This window comes from Mobula hypostoma, chromosome 1, assembly GCF_963921235.1.
Source record: "Mobula hypostoma chromosome 1, sMobHyp1.1, whole genome shotgun sequence".
Taxonomy (NCBI): domain Eukaryota; kingdom Metazoa; phylum Chordata; class Chondrichthyes; order Myliobatiformes; family Myliobatidae; genus Mobula; species Mobula hypostoma.
This window is the reverse complement of record NC_086097.1, coordinates 250,242,864-250,264,430: the sequence shown is the minus strand read 5'-3', so window position 1 is coordinate 250,264,430 and position 21,567 is coordinate 250,242,864. Positions and strand designations below refer to the sequence as shown.

Sequence of the window (21,567 nt, the reverse complement as noted above, 5' to 3'; positions counted from 1 at the left end):
TAGTTTTATCGTCCATGCCCTCCTCTGCTGCCATGATGAGACCACACTCAGGCTGGAGGAGCAACATCTTATATTCTGTCTGCGCACCCTCCAATCTGATGGCATGAACATCAATTTATCCAGCTTCCAGTAATTGACCCCTCCCCTTCACCATTCTCCCATTCGCATTTCCCTCCTCACCTTATCTCCTTAACATCCCCCTGGTGCTCCTCCCCCTTCCTTCTCTTCCATGGCCTTCTGTCCTCTCCTATCAGATTCCCCCTTCTCCAGCCCTTTATCTCTTCCACCAGTCAACTTCCCAGCTCTTTACTTCATCCCTCCTCCCCTCCTGGTTTCACCTATCACCTAGTAGTTCTTCCTTCCCTCCCCTCAACTTCTTGCTATGACTTCTCATCTTTTTTGCCAATCCTGATGAAGGGTCTCAGCCCGAAACGTTGACTGTTTACACTTTTCCACAGATGCTGCCTCACCTGCTGAGTTCCTCCAGCATTTTGTGTGTGTGGCTTTGGATTTCCCGCATCTGCGGATTTTCTGGTCACAGTTTTGTAGTATTGTAGTAGTACTGGTGGTGTTTTAATTTGTTCTGCATTTTATTTAAATACATAATTTGTTACTCAGTTCATCACTTTTATATCTTTTTAACTATTTCCATGAAACTTGGGCTAATTGGGGCAGCCACTTAATTGGGCCAAAGTGTACCGGTCCCGATGTGTCCCAGTTAACCAGAGTGCACTGCATTTTGACTTAGTACAATGTTTACTGAAACATTAATATTGCCCCATACATTTTAGTATCTGAATACTTCAGACCTGTTGTCCCTTAAAGTACACATTTTTTAAAGTATAAAGGTTTAGCAAAAACAAACTTTGCATCCCATCATTTCTCTTACTTACTGATAATAATTTAATTCTATCCACTATGAGAATATTCTGTCCACACACAGCAGCACTGCAAGTTCCAATTAATGGATCATACGCACAGCAGATTGATCAGAATGCTAATGAGTCATTGTAAAACCAGTATGAAGATTTAGAATTTATGTACCAAAGGCCGATCTAAAATGTACTCACATCTGGCATTGTTACTGTATCTGGGTCGAATACGTCCCAGAGATCCAGGGAACAAAATTATGTCGTCAACATTGGACAGATAGTTGCTCAAATATTCCGTCTTGTCACAGCTAGCATCTTCCATTCCTTTAAGATAAAGCAGAAGTGACATTACCTTACTAATTTCTCCTAGTTTAAACCAGGGATTCCCACCTTTTTTATGCTATGAACCCCTACCATTTACTGAGGGGTCCGTGGAACCCCTGGTTTAATATATAATTGACTATTGGGTTTAGGCAGTTGAAGTTCATTCATGAAGAACTTATTTTTTTATTAATATACAGTAAATATGCTTCATGAATACTTGAAATTTTACAAAGGTTTTATGACTTCTAACTACTGATTTTCAAAGTTCAAAGTAAATTATCAAAGTACATATATGTCACCATATACAGCCCTAAGATTCATTGTTTTGCAGGCATACTCAATAAACCTATAGAATAATAACCATAACAAAATCGATGAAAGACCGCACCAACTTAGGTGTTCAACCAGAATGCAGAAGACAACTGTGCAAATACAAAAGAAAGAAATTATAATAATAATAGTAAGCAAATAAGCAATAAATATCGAGAGCATGTGATGAAGAGTCCTTGAAAGTGAGTCCACTGGTTGTGGGAACATTTCTTTTTCAATATTTTTATTAATTTCTACATAGAAGTAGAATTTCTACACAGAGTTCATGAAGATATACAAGTCAAAAAAGATGATACATTATATTTGAATCACACTTGCGATCTCATTACCCTATATTCATGTAAATTTAATTAAATCATAATATTGAAATATGATTATTATACAAAAAAAAATCTAAGCCCACTACCAAGATTGAAGCTGTTTGGTAAAGAAAGAAAAAAAGAAAAAAAAACCTTATCATATAGTGAAATATGTTATCTGCCAACATCTGTACTTTAACAGCAGGTTGTGGGAATATTTCAATTACCAGCCAGTGAAGTTATCCTCTTTAGTTCAAAAGCCTGATGGGTGAAGGGTTCCTGAACCTAGTAGGTGTGAGTCCTGAGGCTCCTGTACCTTTTCCTGGTGGCAGCAGTGAGAAGAGAGCGTGGCCTGATGTCCCTGATGACGGATGCTGCTTTCCTGTGACAGCGCTCCCTGTAGACGTGCTCAATAGTGGGCAGAACTTTATGATTTGGTATTAACTATTTACTATTGATTTTGCAAAAATATTATGATTTGCTGTTTATGATACCAAATCATAAAACAATATCCATTTACAAGGACCTTTACAAGTGGAGGAAGAGGTTAGGAGAGTCAATGGCATCTAACAGCCACTCCTTTGTTTGCATCTTTGGAAACAGCTCTATTTCCAGCTTTAATATCTCTATTTTTCCTTTCCAGGATTCTTTTGAAGATCCTGACCTGGAGTTACACGCTGACTTCGGTTCTTTGCAGGAATGGGACACACTCTCGGGGTTTCTCAACTGGCCGTTATTCGATATGCCAAGGGTACGGCCTAAGAGCTTCACTCACCTTCGAAGGGCCAAGATCTCGTGGCTCTGGAGACAAGGGGATCGAAGGTCATGTCCTGGCAGGAGATTGGGGTGCCGTGGGAGTCAGAAGATCTAAGGCTGTGTGCCCGGAGACCTGAGATCTTTGGGCACAGAGCTCGGAAAATGCGACGCAACAGATTTTTAATATTGTAAACCAGCGAGCTGTTTGTTAAGTCTCCCCTCTCGCTGTGAAACTGAGACAGCTCTTTCTCCTTTATTAGGGAGAGAGAGAGCCTTTGGTATGTTGAATACCAGGTGAATGAGTAGCCTTTGGGGTACTACAATTCTGTGTCTTTGCTGCACGCTCGAGTGCTCAGTGGTGGGTGCCGTTGCTTTTTTTTTTCTCGCCTGTGGGGGGAGGAGGGCTCGTTGCTTGCTGCCACGTACGCACGGGAGGGAGGGGAGCAGGGGGGACTTTGGGCTTCTAACATTTAATTATCATTCACTCTTTGGGGGCACTCTTCAGTTTTTCGTGCATGTTTGTGAAGAAAAAGCATTTAAGGATGTATATTGTATACATTTCTCTGACATTAAATGTACCTTTGAAACCTTTGTTCCAGGATTTGAAGACCTGAGTCATTGGGAAAAGCTGAATAGATTAGGATATTTTTCCCTACAAAGCCTGAGAATGAGGGGAGATTTGATAGAGGTATACAAAATTATGAGGGTTTAGGTAGAGTAAATGCAAGCACTGAGGTTGAGTAAGACTATATTAGAGGTCATAGGTTAAGGGTCATCATCACCACCATGATTGTGGCATTCATGAGCGATCATGGCCTTTGACTATGATTGTTCTTGGTAAATTTTTCCATAGAAGTGGTTTGCCATTGCCTTCTTCTGGACAGCGTCTTTACAAGATGGGTGACCCCAGCCATTATTAGAGATTGTCTGCCTGGCGTCAGTGGTCACATAACCAGGACTCGTCATGTGCACCAGCTGCTCCTACGACCATCCACCACCTGCGCCCATGGCTTCACGTGACTATGATCCGGGGCTAAGCAGGTGCTGCATCTTGCACAAGGGTGACCTGAAGGCCAGTGGAGCGAAAGAGCACCTTACACCTCCTCTGGTACAGATACATCTCCACCCTGCCACCCAAGGTTAAGGGTGAAGAGTAAAATGTTTAAGGGACATGAGGGGGAACTTCTTCACTCAGAGGGTGGTGAGAATGTGGAATGAGCTGCCAGCAGCAGAAGTGGTTGATTTAGGTTTGATTTCAACATTTAAGAGAAGCTTGGGTGAGTACAGGGACAGGAGGGGTGTGGAAGTCTGTGGTCTGGGTGCAGATCGATTGGAGTTGGCAGAATAACAGTTTGACGTGGACTAGATAGGACAAAATGCCTGTTTCTGTTCTATGACTAACACACTGAGGAAGCATTGATTAGAACTGTATATTTTAGAAAATCATACAGTATGTGAGGTGAGGTAGCTCATTTAATTGTGCAATTGTTTTTATTATGAATAATGGATATGTTTGCCAAGTAGCTGTCCAAAGTAGTTGTCTGGTAAAGGTTCTGCAACTTGCAAATTTATTTTCTAATAAAATTGGCAGGAATTATTCGGGAAAGCAACGGCCAGCTGGAGATGCATTCTGGTTCAACTAGAGAACACAATGATGTTTGAAGATAATTGTCAGCTTAACTCCATAGTTGTTCTATTGTTCTGTGTGTTCGCCGCTTTTATTTGGAGCCATGAGCAATTAAATTTCAAAATGATTTGAAGCACAGAATTCTCTTGACAATTCCGTGTTCTCTATTTTGTAATGATTGATTTACCAGTGCGTTATCAATGGGAGAAATTCAATGGGCCGAATGGCCTAGTGCACTTGCTCTATCACATAGTCATTATATTTGTTACAAACACCAATTTAATGACAGGCATCCATTAGTCTCGTGAGACCATGGATTTGCGCCTTGGAAGGTTTTCAGGGCACAGGCCTGGGCAAGGTTGTATGGAAGACCGGCAGTTGCCCATGCTGCTAGTCTCCCCTCTCCATGCCACCGATGTTGTCCAAGGGAAGGGCACTAGGGCAAATACACCTTGGCACCAGTGTCGTCGCAGAGCAATGTGTGGTTAAGTGCCTTGCTCAAGGACACAACACGCTGCCTCAGCTGAGAATCGAACTAGCAACCTTCAGATCACTAGAACAATGCCTTAACCACTTGGCCACGCGCCAACATACTAACACCAATAATTCTAACAATTATTGCACAATTTTATTCCCTTTACTATTGGCCAGATGACATTTAACTAGGACACCAGATGACTTGTTTTAGTGACAGAGTTTGGGACCCGGAGTATGAAAGTGTTAACTTATGAGGTGTATTTCATGGCTCTGGGCCTGTACTTACTGCAGTTTAGAAGAATGATGTGGGATCTCATTGAAACCTAAATCAAATATTGAAAGGCCTTGACAGAGTGGATGTGGAAAGGATGTTTCCTATAGTGGGGGAGTCTAAGACCAGAGGAGACAGCTTCAGAATAGGAGGATGTTCCTTCAGAACAGAGATGGGGAAGAATTTCTTTATCCAGAGGGTGGTGAATCTGTGGAATTCATTGCCACAGATAGCTGTGGAGGCTAAGTCATAGGGTATATTTAAAGCAAAGGTTGATAGGTTCTTGATTAGTCAGGATGTCAAAGGTTACGGAGAGAAGGCAGGAGAATAGAGCGGAGAGTGATAATAAATCAGCCATGATGGAATGGCGAAGCAGACTCGATGGCCAATTAGCCCAAATCTGCTCCTATGTCTTATGATTCACACAGGACAGACGTGAATCAATAGTTGTAGGTCATTTATTGTGTTACATGAAAGTGCTCACTCTAGTAGCCATTTTGAGAGAAGGTGAAAGACATTGCCCTCTCATGTCATTTGATTGAAGTACACCACAAAATTGTACTCAGTCCACACACACACACGCCTGTGGGATTTCATGAGGTCATCATGATTGTGTGCTCTGTCATATGACATGAGTGATCACTGTCTTTGACCATGATTGATCTTGGCAAATTTCTCTACCGAAGAGGTTTGCCATTGTCACCTTCTGAGTGGCAATGATGGGTGACCCCAGCCATTATCAATACCCTTCAGAGATTGTCTGCCTGGTGTCAGTGGTCACATAACCAGGATTTGCGGCTGCTCATACGACCATCCACCACCTGCCCCCATGGCTTCACGTGACCCTGATTGTGTGTGTGGGGGGGGGGGTGTCGTTAAGCAGGTGCTACACCTTGCCCAGGAATGAACTGCAGGCTAGTGGAGGGAAGGAAGGGAAGGAACACATTACACGTTCTTTGGTGGAGACATATCTCCATCCCACCACCCTTTTTCAAAGGTGTCCTTGTCAAAGGGTAAAGTCAAACCTTAAGTGATTTTGAGTGAAGGATAAATACACAGCAAGGCACTAGGGAAAACTCTTGCTCTGCTCTACCGCACTGCCACTGAATCTCTTTCGAACACAGGCACATCGCAACATATCACAATGACGTATCAGAAGAGGCAGCCACACCCCCACCACTGCACAGGGCACTGGAGCATAGGCTCAGTTTTACATGCTGAAGTCTCTGTAGCAGAACACAACTACTATTTTTCCACTCGTTTTTGCATTGCTTATTTAATTATATATACAATATATATTTTCTTATTGCAATTCATCATAATTTTTATGTATTGCACCATACCACTGCCGCAAAACAACATGGAGGGGAGAAGATGGAGGCGTGACGCAGCTTGCAGTGGCCACACCGGTGAATGATATCTGTTATCTGTCAAGGAGGGTGCTGTGCACAATCCTGATTTGATGGAGACAGATGTGAGAGCACGGAGGAACATCTGGTGAAACTTCTGAAATGCCTGCTTCACTGCCGCTGTTACTGTGTGATCCGAAATCTCCGGAGGGGAAGGCCCCCAGTCCTCGGCTTTGCTTGTTGCTTGGCGGCCGGGGTGGGGTCAAAACACTCCGGAGAGATGGTGCTCAGTGCCGGAGGGCTGGTCGGAGGCTCGAGGTTTTCGGACGGACTCAGAGTGGGCTGTGGTCAAGTGCTTCCTGGTGCTGCATCGACAAGTTTGTGGTGCTGGAGGTTCATGGCAGGGAGAGTCTCTCCCTTCTACCGTCTGCGTGAGATGATGGGGCTATCGGGACTTGAGACTTTTTTTTTTACCGTGCCCATGGTCTCCTCTTTATCAAAATACAGTATTGCTTTGCACTGTTGTAACTATATATTATGATTATGTGATATTGTCAGTTTAGTCTTGGTTTGTCTTGTGTTTCTGTGATATCTTTCTGGAGGAACATTGTATCATTTCTTAATGCATGCATTTCTAAATGACAATAAACAAGGACTGAGTGTCCTCATAATCTAATCTAATCCAATCTAAATTCCACCACATACGCCAGTGGCCACTTTATTATCTGTACACCTGTTTGTTAATACAAGATCTAGTCAGTCAATCACGATGCAGCAACTCAATGTATAAAAGCATGCTGACATGGTCAAGAAGCTCAGGTGTGATTGAGAGGTCAGAAAATGGCCGAACTGGTTCAAGCTGACAGCAAGGTGACAGTAACTAGCATAATCACTCGTTACAACAGTGGGGTGCAGAACAGCATCTCTGAATGGACATCATGCCGAACTTTGAAGTAAATGGGCTACAGCAGCAGAAGATATTGGTGTACCTATTAGGTGTGCAAAATAAAGTGGCCACTGAGTATACACTGCATGTTATTGTCATTTATAGTAATCTTCATGCATTGTACTATACAGCAGCTGTAAAACAAGAAATTTCATGACATGTGTCAGTGATATTAAACCTGATTCTCAACCCATTAGCTTGTGCTCTCCATTTTTCACACCTGACAGTTGCTAACATTTAATTAGCTGTGAACAGCAAGAAAGAAGCAGTGAAAACCTGTGGTTTTATTTTCATTTCTCTCGCTTGTGAAAGCAAATTAAAATTTCAACACCCAAGAGTTCAGCCAATGAAGTGTCTTACCGTGATCACCAAGGAAGATGATGTTAACACAACGGTGCAAGTTCTTCTGTTTGAGACCATCCATTAGCTGCCCAACAATTCTGTCTATGTGCCGAAGATTTTCAGTCAGCTAAACATTAAAACATAAAATACCATAACATTTCAAGCAAAGCGCCAATAAAACACAAGTCAAATAAAGCTCACTCCATCCTTCCCTAATAAGACTGTGTTACCTCTTTAATAAGGCTACATGATTCATTACTTAATATAATTATTTTTACCTCAGTATTATCTTCATTAACTCTCAATGCTTCCCTTTCAAAAAACAAAGTTTCAAATTCAGATTTATTTATCACATGTACTTCGAAACGTACAGTGAAATGCATGGACCAGCACAAGCCAACAACATGCTGGAGACAGCCCAAGAGAGTTGCCACACATTCCGGCTCCAATACAGCAGGCCCACAATGCTCAGCAGAACAACACAGAACACAAGAAGCAACAAAACAACAACAGCAAAACAAGCCCCGTTCCTCCCTCCCACCCTCCCACACAGACAGTCCTCTTAACCCCAGACAGGCCATCTTTGTCCTCCACCCTCCAAAGTCAAAGTCAAAATAAATTTATTATCCAAGTATATACATGTCACCATATACTACCTACAAATTCATTTTCTTGCAGGGATTTGCAGGGTAATAAAGAAATACAATAGAATTTGTGCAAAACTATATGCAAAGGCGAACAACCAATGTGCAAAAGACAAATTGTGCGAATAACAATCAATAAATAAATAATAATGAGATCATGAGGTGTAGAAACTTTGAAAGTGAGTCTATAGGTTGTGGAGTCAATTCAACATTGAGAGAGAAATTAGTCACACTAGTTTAGGAGCCAGATGTTTGTGGGGTAATAACTGTTCCTGAAATTAGTGGTGTGGGACCCAAGGTTCCTGTGCCAGGCTGTGATGCAACCACTGTGATTCTATAGAAGTCTGCCAAAGTTTTAGAAGACATGCCAAATTTACGCAAACTTCTAAGCAACTAGAGGCACTATCGTGCCTTCTTTGTGATGGTGCCAGGACAGATCCTCTGATATGATAACCCCAAGAAATTTAAAGTTACTGACCCTCTCCATCTCCGATCTCCTAATGAGGCCTTCTAGCTTCTTCTTCCAACAACCACTTTGACCTAACAGATTTCTGGAGCAGGACAAATAGATTTGCAAGGCTCAAAGCAAAGTTGTGGCACAAATCTAGCGCATTTCCTCGTGTCTTTCATTTAGTACAATTTGGCCTAGATCAGGGGTTCCTATCCTTTATTATGCCACGGACCAATACTATTAAGCAAATGGGTCTGTGAACCCCAGGTTGGGAAACATAGAAACAGCTGTGTACATACATCTATTGATGCTTCTGGACAATCTTCAGTGATGTTCCTGGAATCATCGGGTGTTTCGGGTCTTTCAACATCATGCAACCTCCTCCAGGTGACCCAGCCGGGGCTGATCAGACCCCAGCTTGTGTCCAGATGGCTAGCTACTTATGACTCCATAGCTTCCCCCTTTTGAGCCACTGCCATCTTGAGGCCCTCTCTGCCACATCGGTGGTACTGCGGATGGCTCTCCTCTTCCTCTCCCTCGATGCCCAAAATGCTGAAGGCTCTAACTAAAGAACAGGCTACGAATCCCCTACAACCAACCTCCACTGGGAGACACCTCACTCTCCATCCAGCCTGCTGACAGTTGCTGACCAGTCCTGCGTACTTGGAGAGCTTCCCTTCAAAGGCCTCTTCCAAGCTATCTTCCCATGGGACTGTCAGCTCCAGCAGCACCATTTGCTTAGTAGACTCAGACACTAGGACAATGTCTGGTCATAGGGTGGTGGCTGCGATATGGTTGGGGAACTTCAGCTGCCGTTCGAGGTCCACCAACAGCTGCCAGTCCCTTGCAGAGGTCAGAGTGCCTGCAGATGTTCTTTTGGTACATGGAAAACCTACAGCACAATACAGGCCCTTCGGCCCACAAAACTGTGCCGAACATGTCCTTACCTTAGAAATTACCTAGGGCTACCTATTGCCCTCTACTTTTCTAAGCTCCAATGGAGGGCTTCCTTTATAAATGTTTCCTTTATTAACTGCTCTGTTGATTTATTTCGCACCTTTCTCTCTGCTTTTCTTCTCGTATTTGCTATCTCCTGCCCCATCCTGATATTATCTCTGTGCTGTCTGTGCTCTGACCCATTCGGAGACCTCGTTCCCGACATGTCAGCAATGAATGTGTTTCACACTATTTACTGAACCCAGTTTCAGTGGCCCTGCTGTCACACATTCTGTTCATCTTCCACCATGTCTCTTCCGCGTTCTCTCTCTCTGTCTCCGGGCTGTCCTTTGGCATAAATATCAATGGACAGGGGCTGAGCTGCAGCTGAATTGACCCGAAGTAGACTATTTCCTCCTGTGGCCTCTATCACCGCCTAAGGAAGGTAGACTCAAACAGACCCTCTCTCCTGCCTGCGTGAGGAAAGATATCTTTACCGACCGAGGGGATGGGGCAGAGGGTCATAAGGTTTGTCCGGTCAGGAGAGCTGATACTCTCTGGTATAATCTCATTCCTTTGCAAACTCACTGAGCCACAAGATCAGGAGTCGGGACCAATTCTGAAGATGTGTGGCTCAACAGGAAAGCAGTTCGGTCCATGTTGGCGGCAGATGATCATCAAGGTGGCAAGTAAGAAATATCTCACTGAAATACAACTTCATTTACTGTATACCCTGAAGACTTGAAAGAAGGTATAATTTTAATTTAGGATTGTTGTTCAAAGAATTATTAATATTACAATCAAAAATGATAGAAATGGGGAGAGATTTCAGAATTTGGAAAAGCAAAGGCACTTGTCAGTCCCAGTGCAGGATTCCCTAAACGTTAACTTGCAAGTCGGGTCTGTGGCAAGGAAGGCAAATGCAAAGTTACCATTCATTTCAAGATGGCTAGGATATAAAAGCAAGGATGTATTGCTGAGGTTTTATAAGGCATTGGTCAGACCACATTTGGAGTATTGTGAGCAGTTTTGGATCCTGCAACTAAGAAAGGGTGTGCTAGCATTGGAGAGAGTCAGGAAGAAAACTCATTGTCATTATTCAGCCTCAGTACAAGGACGTCCCTTAAGGGCAGAAATGGGCAGGGTCTTCTTTAGCCAGAGGGTGGTAAATCTGTGAAATTCATTACTACAGACGATTGTAGAGGCTAGGTCACTGGGTGCACTTAAAACAGAGGCTGAGAGGTTCTTCATTAGTGAGGGAGTCAAAGGTTATGGGTAAAAGGCAGGAGAATGGGGTTGAGAGGGATAATAAATCAGCCATGATTGAAAGGCAAAGTAGACTCAATGGTCTGAATGGCATAATTCTGCTCCTGTGTCTTATGGTCTCATTTAAAAAGAGATAGTGACATTTCTTCCAATTTTTACGTAATGAAAATGGCCAGATCACCTCCATATTCTCCAAAGAGTGAAAGTAAACCACCGAATAAAGCATGTCCACAACAGGGAGGATTTCCTGGTGGTTCAAACCCCATTCCATTCCAAAATGTTGGTCCATTGCTTCCTCCGTTGCCGTGAGGAGGCTACTCCCAGATTGGAGGAGTAACACTGGAAGGCGTGAACATCGATTCCTCTAACTTCCGATAACTTCTCAACCCTCCCTCTTTCTTCTCTTTCTCCATTCCTCATCCTCACTTCCCTCTTACCCCTTCTTCTCACCACCCCTCCCCCAATCGCCTGCCTCTGCAGCCCCTCCTTCTTCCCTTTCTCCTATGGTCCACTTTCCTCTCCTATCAGATTCCTCCTTTACCTCTTCCACCTATCGCCTCCCAGCTTCCTACTTCATCCCCACTCCCCCACACACCTACCTTCCCCTCAACCTGGCTTCACCCATCACCTCACAGGTTGCACTGCTTCCCCTGTCCTTTCCAGTCCTGATGAAAGATCTCAGCCTGAAATATTGAATTCTTCACAGATGCTGCCTGACTTGCTGAGGTCCTCTAGCATTCTGTGTGTGTTACACTGGTTAAATAGGATATCTTGCAAATCATGAATCAGGGTTTACTTGATGTTAGTCCACACATAAACTCAAAATCACAGCTTGAAATCAGAAAACATACTTGTATGTACTGTGGCTTCACCAAGTTGGTTCCTAAGGTTGTCATAGCCAGGGCTGGTAGTGGGGATAAGCTCCCACTACCTGTAAAACACTCCAAATGGCGTGTGACTCTAACAGCCTCTGACAATCAAGTCCAACCCTTGGCCTTCACGTGTGGCTTAGCTACTAGGCCCGGCGGAAATGTTTCTACTGACAAGAGAAGGAGCAAAGGCGGACCACTGGCGCCTCAAAACCAGCAGGTGGGGCTCGTCAGCCTTGGACGGCAGCCCGCCTAGGAGAAGGAAAACTCTGATTTTAAACCCCCACTGCCTTGCAGCCTTACCCACCCATGGGAAAGGCTTTGGAAGTAAGAAATCCAGAGCCGGGGTTGACGACTTCACTCTGGCAACCTCTTGTGATGACAGCCAAACTGTATCAGTGCTTGCCCTTCCCTGGACTACATCAGTGATGTGGACAGGGGGAACCCGCTGCATGGGCAACAGCCGGCTCTTCAAATCTTCCCACCCTGGGATTGATGGCTGCCTACTATCCACCAAATTCAAGTGCAGTCAAACTACAAAACTTTAAATCAGTTTAAATAACAGTTTATTAAGATTGGATAGTTCTATTCCTGAAAGTGTACCTATAATTAATTTTACTGAGACCAGAAACTGATGAATTTAATAAATATTATTTGGCATCCTCCTGTCTCAAAAGCACACAGGGAAGGTCAGCGTGTGGTGGTGCAGTTCCTAGAGTGGCTGAGGAATCTCACTCTGGAGTGACAGTCTCTTCCACACTGACAACACCAATTGTTGTGAGCTTAGAACCAGGAACTGCAACTTCCCATGTTGCACTGAAATCTGGCGACCTCATTGGGGCGCTACAGACACGAGCAGCTAATATGGAGTCAAGGTCCCCCTCTTGGCCTTTGCTGATATAATCCAAAGGAAAGGTAGAACCATTACAATCTGGTACAAGCGCAGCTGCAGGAGTTGCCAGGAGAAGACACAGTCTGCCATCCAGCTGTCTTAGGTGCTCCACTCCAGATGTGCTATCAGGGTTTAGTCCCTTAGTCTTCATCTCCCCCCAGGCGGACTCACCGCGCAGAGGGCCACTTTCCCAGGGCTGGGGCACATTTGATGGCCACTCAAGACATGTCCATGGACCCAGGCTCTCTGCACGTCCAGAGTGTACATCACACCTTGACACCTCAAAGGGTTTGGTATCAGAGTTTCCCTTCTCCTGGATGACCTGCCTAGCAAAGATAACAAGCTCGCTCTGCGCGCATTTAGAATCAGAGTTGTCCTTGTCAGCCTATCACAGACATGATATCCATGTGTACGTAATATGTTCATTAACTGCAGTTGAAAGTGTGTCTCCAGTTCCAGGTCCTCTGCTCCCAAACCCCCTGCCCATTAAAGCAGTTTTTACCCTCAAACCCAAGACTGGTCTAACTAATAAACTCAAATTACTTTTCTTTTTAAAAAAAATGAGTTACAGGGAAAGGTTGAAATAGGCTGCAGAAATGTGTTAAATTAATTAGCTCTATCATGGGTACCAGCCCCTGTAATATCCAAGACACCCTCAAGGAGCAGTGCCTTAGGAAGGCGGCATTGATCATGAAGGATCCCACCACCTAGAACATGCCCTCTTCTCATTATTACCATCGGGAAAGAGGTACAGAGCCTGAAGGCACGCACTCAATGATTCAGAAACAGCTTCTTCCCCTCTTGCATCTGATTTCTGAATGGACACTGAACCCATGACCACTACCTCACTGCTTCTGTTATTCTGTATTACTTATTTTAACTATTCAATAAACATACGTACACTTAATGTAACTCAGTTTTTTCCTCAATATTTACATATTTATTATGTACTGTCTTGCACTGCTGCTGTGAAGTTAACAATTGCACGACATATGCTGGTTATTAATCCTGAGACACCCCTATCAAATCTTCCGGCATTCCCTTCCACTCCAGGGGATAAAGTCCTAACCCATTCAACCACGATTTGAGTTGCTTCTACCACCGCTCCTGGCAACATCCAAGGGATAAAGTCCCAGCCTATTCAACCATAATTTGCGTTGCTTCTACCACCGCTTAGGTTAATCTTCAATTTCAGACATCCAAGCAATTCTAGGGAGCAGATATTGACAATATTTAAAGAAATGAAGGTAATTATCTCCCTGCCAGGGCAGCCCCTCCTCACCCTCACCATGGGCAGACCCCACCCCACCCCCATCATGGCCAGACCCCTCCTCACCCTGGGTAGAACCCCCCTCAACCTATGTTCTAACAGTTTCTAATGGTCTCACACACCCGGTTTATTCTTGCCCTCACTGCAATTTAAAATTTTTAACTCTTTTCCAGTCTAGTCAAAAGTTCATCAAACTGAAACAAAAACCTCTTCTGCCACTCAGTATCAAAGATTCAAAGTACATTTATTATCGAAGTACGTATACAGTATACAACTGAGATTTGTCCTTCCGCAGGCGGCCATGAAACAAGGAAACAGCATGGGACCAGTTCGAAGAAAACATCAAACACTGGAAGCACGGGGAAAAAGAAATTAATCGCACAAGTGGCATCAAGCGAGCTAAATAATACACAGAATGCCAAACATCTAAATATCAAATGGTCTAGGAGTGTTCAGTTCAGGTAAATTAAGCGCAAATTCGCTCATTGGCTTCGCACTGCAGAGCCAGTCCACATCGAGGCACCCCGACCAAATCAGGCAAACAGCAGAAACCAGAAACACACGTAACATGAACCGCAGAGTCAGCAAGGTGATTATTAATTGTCCAACAGCAGAGACAGCCAAATTTATACATTTTCAGCCGGTTATTTGTGATCACCACTTTTATGATGACTTTATGAAAAGAATTTGAACAGGGGAAAATGGGTAACTTTCACCCTGACATCAGGTCAACCTACACTCCGTGGCCACTTTATTAGGTACACCTGCTCATTAATGTGAATATCTAATCAACCAATCGTGCGGCAGCAACTCAATGCATAAAAGCATGCAGACATAGTCAGGAGGTTCAGTTATTGTTCAGATCAAACATCAGAATGGGGAAGAAACGTGATCCCAAGTAACTTTGACCATGGTTTTGATGTAAGTGCAATTATGAAGAAACCATGGCAATGCCTCAACTTCCTTAGGAGTTTGCAGAGATTCAGCATAACGTCTAAAACTTCGACAAACTTCTATAGGTGTGCAGTGAAGAGTATGCATCACAGACTAACACCAATGTTCTTGAATAGAAAATCCTATTAAAAGTAGTGGATATGGCCCTGTTCATCACACAAGGGTTCAATGTCCATTTAGGAATCGGATGGCAGAGGGGAAGAAGCTGTTCCTGAATCGCTGAGTGTGAGCCTTCAGGCTTCTGTACCTCCTACCTGATGGTAACAGTGAGAAAAGTGCATGCCCTGGGTGCTGGAGGTCCTTAATAATGGACGCTGCCTTTCTGAGACACCGCTCCCTAAAGATGTCCTGGGTATTTTGTAGGCTAGGACCCAAGATGGAGCTGACTAGATTTCCAACCCTTGCGGCTTCTTTCTGTCCTGTGCAGTAGCCCGTCCATACCAGACAGTGATGCAGCCTGTCAGAATGCTCTCTACGGTACATCTATAGAAGTTTTTGAGTGTATTTGTTGACATGCCAGAACTCTTCAAACTCCCAATTAAGTATGGTCACTGTGTTGCCTTCTTTATAACTACATCAATATGTTGGGACCAGGTTAGATCCGCACAAACTGCTCACTATCTCCACTTCTGGTCCCTCTATTAGGATTGGTATGTGTTCCTTTGTCTTACCCTTCCTGAAGTCCACAATCAGCTCTTTCGTCTTACTGACATTGAGTGCAAGGTTGCCACTGTGACACCACTCCACTAGTTGGTATATTTCACTCCTGTACGCCCTCTCATCACCACCTGAGATTCTACCAACAATAGTTGTATTGTCAGCAAATTTATAGATGGTATTTGAGCTATGCCTAGCCACACAGTCATGTGTATATAGAGAGTAGAGCAGTGGGCTAAGCATACAGCCCTGAGCTGCACCAGTGTTGATCGTCAGCGAGGATGATATGTTATCACCAATCCACACAGACTGTGGTCTTCCGGTTAGGAAGCTGAGGATCCAATTGCAGAGGGAGGTACAGAGGCCCAGGTTCTGCAACTTCTCAGTCAGGATTGTGGGAACGATAGTATTAAATGCTGAGCTAGTCGATGAACAGCATTCTGACAAAGGTGTTTGTGTTGTCTGGGTGGTCTAAAGCTCTGTGAAGAGCCATTGAGATTGCAATGGGTCCAGTCCTTGCTGAGGCAGGAGTTCAGTCTAGTCATGACCAACCTCTCAAAGCATTTCATCACTGTCAATGTGAGTGCTACCAGGCGATAGTCATTAAGGCAGCTCACTTTGTTCTTCTTAGGCACTGGTATAACTGGTGCCTTTTTGAAGCAAGTGGGAACCTCCACCCGTAGCAGTGAGAGGTTGAAAATAAGAGTTTAAGAGAATGGTGCAAAACAAAACAAATCAAAAAATCCAATGAGCAGAGGTGCTGTGGGTAAAAATCTCTTGTTAGTGAGAGAGGTCACAGGAGACTGTCCATACTGGTTGAAGCTGACAGCAAGGTGACAGTAACTCAAATAACCACGGGTTACAGCAGAAGAGCATCTCTGAATGCACAACATGTCAAACCTTGAAGTGGATGGGCTACAACAGCAGAAGGCGACACAGTGGTCCACTGCTACATCTAATAAAGTGGCCACTGAGTCTACATTCTAACTGTCCCTCCTGGTCACACACATTCCTTTTGTTGCTTCTCTCTCTATTCTAAGTTTTTTTTGCAACCAAAATTAAAGTTTATCATTCTGAAACTAAACGCTTCTATTTTCTCCATCCGCGCTGTCTGGCTTGCTGAGTATTCCCAACTTATTTCAGAGTTCCAGGAGCTGTTATCTTTTAACATTTAGTTCCCAAAGCAGCCACTTCCAATACAAAAGAATTCCAACTTTGGTTACACAACTGAAGTTCCATAAACAAACTCTCCTTGGGAAAAGCAAAGGAAAGCATCAGGAAATGCACGTGGCTGCTGTCAGTCACAGATGGCAGCTGCAGAGGGAACTGGCACGTCACTCTGCACCCAATTTTCTTTTCCGTTACATTTCCTCTGACTGATCTCAACAACTTCTGGCAAAGATCTGCTTCACCCCCTCGTTTCTGCACAGCACCTCCTCTCAAGGTTCAGGACGTCTCAAAGAACTTTGCAGCCAATAAATTAGTCACTGCTATTGGGAAATAAAGCTGTTTTGTTAGAACAAGACCCGGCAAGCCTCAGCAGGACAAATGACCGATTATTGGTTTTATTAGTGCTAGTTGAGGAACACGTGCTGTCAAGGAGCGCATTAGAACCTTTTTTCTGCAGAGTACATGACATCCATTGTACCCATTGCAATAATCCATTATAAAGAGCATCTCAGATAGGGCAGCATTCACAGAAAACTACAGCACAGAAAATGGTCTTTTGGCCCATCTAGTACACACCAAACTGTTATTCTGCCTACTCCCATCGACCTAATCCTGGACCATAGCCCTCCACACCCCTACCGTCCATGTACTCATCCAAACTTCTCCTAAATGTTGAAATTGAGCCTACATCCACCATTCCCACTGGTAAGTCATCCCACACTCGCACCACCCTCTGATTGAAGTAGTTCCACCTCAGGCTCCCCAGAAATATTTCACTCTTAATCTATGATCTCTAGTCCTAGTCTCACCCAACCTCAATGGAAAAAGCCTCATGTTCACCTTGAATATTTCACCTCCCACGTCAACCCATCACCTCTAGTTGTAGTCTCACCAAACCTCAAGAGAAAATGCTTGCTTGCGTTTACTCTATCTATACCTCTCTATCAAATCTCCCCTCATTCTCCTCTCTCTGGGTAATAAAGTCCTCACTTATTCCACTTTTTCTGATAACTCAGGTCCTCAAGTCCCGGCAAAAAATCTTGTAAGTTTTCTCTGCACTCTTTCAATCTTATCGATATCTTTCCCGTAGGTAGGTGACTAGAACTGCAAACTTGTCCTCACCAACGTCTGATACAAATTGAAAATAACATTTCAATTTCTTTTCTTCATTGGTTGTACAATTTGTTCTTTTTGCACAATGGATGTGTGTCTGTCTGTGGTGTGATGTCTTAAGTAGATTCTACTGGGTTTCTTTGTTCTGTGCCTGTCTGCAAGAAAATTAATCTCAAGGATGTATATGGTATACGTACTTTGATAATAAATGTACTTTGAACTCCCGTGCTCAATACTCTGATTTATGAAAGCCAAAGTGCCAGAAACATTACTCCTACAGTCATGTCTCTTTCTGAAACAGATGGAAAGTACTCCTTGTATTAATCAGAGATCATTTTGTCTCCAGATGATTCTAATAGCCTTTCTTTCTCAATGAACATCAAACCTCTGGTTAGACCATAAGACACAGGAACAGAATTAGGCCACTCGGCCCATTGAGTCTGCTCTGTCATTCCATTCTGGCTGATTTATTATCCCTCTCCTGCCTTCTCCCCATTACCATTAATGCTCTGACTAATCAAAAACCCATCAACTTCCACTTCAAATATACCCAATGACTTTGCCTCCACAGCCGTCCGTGGCAATGAATTCCACAGATTCACCACCCTCTGGATGAAGAAATCCCTCCTCATCTCTGTTCTAATGGACAACCTTCTATTGTGAGGCTGTGCCCTCTAGTGCACTTTCAAAAACATCCTCTCCACATCCACTCTGTCTGGTGGCTCATGCATTTTATGGGCCACTGGTGATGGGCAACTTCCTTACATTACGTCTTCATTGTTAATGCTCCACATGTTGGTGAAGAACTGGAAATACCCAGTTAAAAGGAATATTGAAGGATATTATTAGACAATAGACAATAGGTGCAGGAGTAGGCCATTCAGCCCTTCGAGCCAGCACCACCATTCACTGTGATCATGGCTGATCATCCACAATCAGTATCCAGTTCCTGCCTTATCCCCATAACCTTTGATTCCGCTGTCTTTAAGAGCTCTATCCATCTCTTTCTTGAAAGCATCCAGAGACTTGGCCTCCACAGCCTTCTGGGGCAGAGCATTCCATATATCCACCACTCTCTGGGTGAAAAAGTTTTTCCTCAACTCCGTTCTAAATGGCCTATCCCTTATTCTTAAACTGTGGCCTCTGGTTCTGGACTCACCCATCAGCGGGAACATGCTTCCTGCCTCCAGCGTGTCCAATCCCTTAATAATCTTATATGTTTCAATAAGATCCCCTCTCAGCCTTCTAAATTCCAGAGTATACAAGCCCAGTCGCTCCAATCTTTCAACATATGACAGTCCCGCCATCCCGGGAATTAACCTTGTGAACCTACCTATTTTGGCACATGGATGAAAGAAAAATAGAGGACAATGTGGGAAGAAAAAACTAGAGGTTAAAGGTGTGGCAAAACACTGTGGGGCGAAGGGCCTGTACTGTGCTATACTGTCCTATATAAATAATGAGTAAAATAACATCCCGAAATACACTGTAAAGATGCCACACAATATTTAAACTTTTCGTACATTGCAATTTGTTGGAGATCGAGTTTATTTAAAAAACAGCCAGGGATAGGTTCTCCCACTCAGCACCATGATCTCATTTTCATCTGGGTTCTCCAATTTCAGAACTTTCTGTATTTATTTCACATACACCGCGCGCCCCCACCCCCACCCCCACCCCCACCCCCACCCCCACCAAGTCTGGGCATATGGAAATGCACCAGAGACGAGAACAAAAAGCCTTTTCTCAAAACATAAAGCAGCAACATCTGGATAACATTACCCTTTAACTTCTAACAGCAGCACCAGTGACAGGTGTTTCACAGATGGAAAGGTTACACTTCATTCGTGCCCCAGATTAATGGGAACATGCTTTACTAACCTCTGCGCTAAATGGTCCGTACTTGTGTCCGACAGCATCTGGCTGCTCCGAATAGAAGGCGTAAACATAGGGCCTGCAATCGAGACAATTGTGAAAATTGAGTCCGGCTATTTGTTGATTTGGGAAAATCTGGTTCCACTTTCCACTGGAAGCGTTTCTGTTCAATGCAAAGTTTCCTGTTGGACCTTACGGTTTTCCATTCACCTTAATTAACTAATTATTGATCCCACCACCTCTCCACCCCCCACAATCCTGTGTTTCATTAGATCTGTAGCTCACATCAAAGAAAGAAAGCGCACAAGCACACAGATTTCTTTGAACTGTAATCATTTTAATATGTTTGACAGGCTTTGGTCCAGTAAAAGAAAAATACAAGCCGTTTTGTACCTTCATGCCATAAACAATGTCAATAATGTTCAATCCACATGTCCAGATTATAAACAGCCTCACCCTGAAAATACTTCCCTGAAACTAGCAACTGTAATATCTCGATCATACAGAGGAATATCGGGGCTGAGGAGAGCTGTACGGCATCAAAGACAAGGGAGAGAGAGCAACTTCCAGCATGGCACGGTCAGGGTAAACACCATTACAGTGCCAGCGGTAAATACTCAAGGTTCAAAGCCCACCACTATCTGCAAGCGATCCGTGTGCCCTCCCAGTTTTTAGATGTTAAGTTGAATTTCTTCAAGCTGGTTTTGATGTCGTCCTTTTCCCACCAGGGGCTCGCTGACCTTCCTTCAACTGGGAGTAAAGGATCCGTTTGGGAAGGCGCGAGTTACACATCCAGATGAGGCTGTTCATGTTGGCCTCCTCCAGTACACTGGTGTTAGTACACTCACCCTTCCCGTGGGTCCTTTTGTGAGACCCTTTGGTGGTATTATTCCAGGTGTCCACTGTAGATGTAAAGCAGTAACTTCCTAGAGGACCACAACCTTAGATTATGAAGACACATAGTCCTCTGTTATTGTCATTTAGTAATGCATGCATTAAGAAATGATACATTATTTCCTCCGGTGTGATATCACAAAACACAGGACTGACCAAGACTGAAAAAACTGACAAAACCACATAATTATAACATATAGTTGCAACAGTGCAACAATACCATAACTTGATGAAGAACAGGCCATGGCAGAGTAAAAAGTTCAAAGTCTCTCAGATGTCCCACATCTCACGCAGACGGGAGAAGGAAGAAAACTCTCCCTGCCATGCCGACCACAGTCCGACTCTAGAGTCACCCGAAAACTTCAAGCCTCCAACCAGCTCTCCGACACTGAGTACTGAGCGCCATCTCTGTCCAAACAATTCGACCTCAACCTCGGTCACCAACAGCAGGCAAAGCCGGGGATTTTGAGGCCTTCCCTCCGGAAGATTCCCGACCACGCAGTAACGACAGCAGCGAACGAGCATTTCAGAAATTTCTCCAGATGTTCCTCTGTGCTTTCACATCTGTCTCCATCAAATCAGAATTGTCCACGGCTCCTATTTACCAGATACGATATTATTTTTCACCGGAGGGCTGCGCACGCGCGATGCGCTGCTCTCTCTCCTCCCGCCTTTTAACCTTGTCGTAGGATTTGGAGGTTTGCGTGCCTCAATGACCCGGAGAGCTTTATTGGCTGGAGTCAGGACTTCATGCTTTGGCTCTTAGTAGGGTCACCCATGCTAAACAGGTTAAAGGACAGAGCCCAGGCTAAGAGCGGCCCACTGGTCCTCCAGTTCCGGGGGTTCAGCTCAAGGCTAACAACCCTGACTGGTCAATCAAAACCGTTACAGAAACAGCAATGAAGAATCCTTCTACACCTGAGTGTGACGATATTCCTGAGTCTCCACCTGGGTCTTGCATGACTGACAGTAGTGAAAACTGA

General features: G+C 44.0%; 1 protein-coding gene across 6 annotated transcripts in view; it reads right to left on the bottom strand.

Annotated features, from left to right (window-relative positions):
* Positions 1-21,567, bottom strand: part of enpp2 (ectonucleotide pyrophosphatase/phosphodiesterase 2) — a 167,183-nt gene that overhangs the window by 54,794 nt on the left and 90,822 nt on the right. For all 6 annotated transcript variants that reach the window (XM_063067070.1, XM_063067065.1, XM_063067095.1 and 3 more), the window contains 3 exons: positions 19,697-19,769; positions 7,612-7,720; positions 1,071-1,196 (listed from right to left, as the gene is read on the bottom strand). In XM_063067070.1, the coding sequence (XP_062923140.1) occupies positions 1,071-1,196; positions 7,612-7,720; positions 19,697-19,769 (308 nt within the window). The remainder of the gene's footprint in view (positions 1-1,070; positions 1,197-7,611; positions 7,721-19,696; positions 19,770-21,567) is intronic.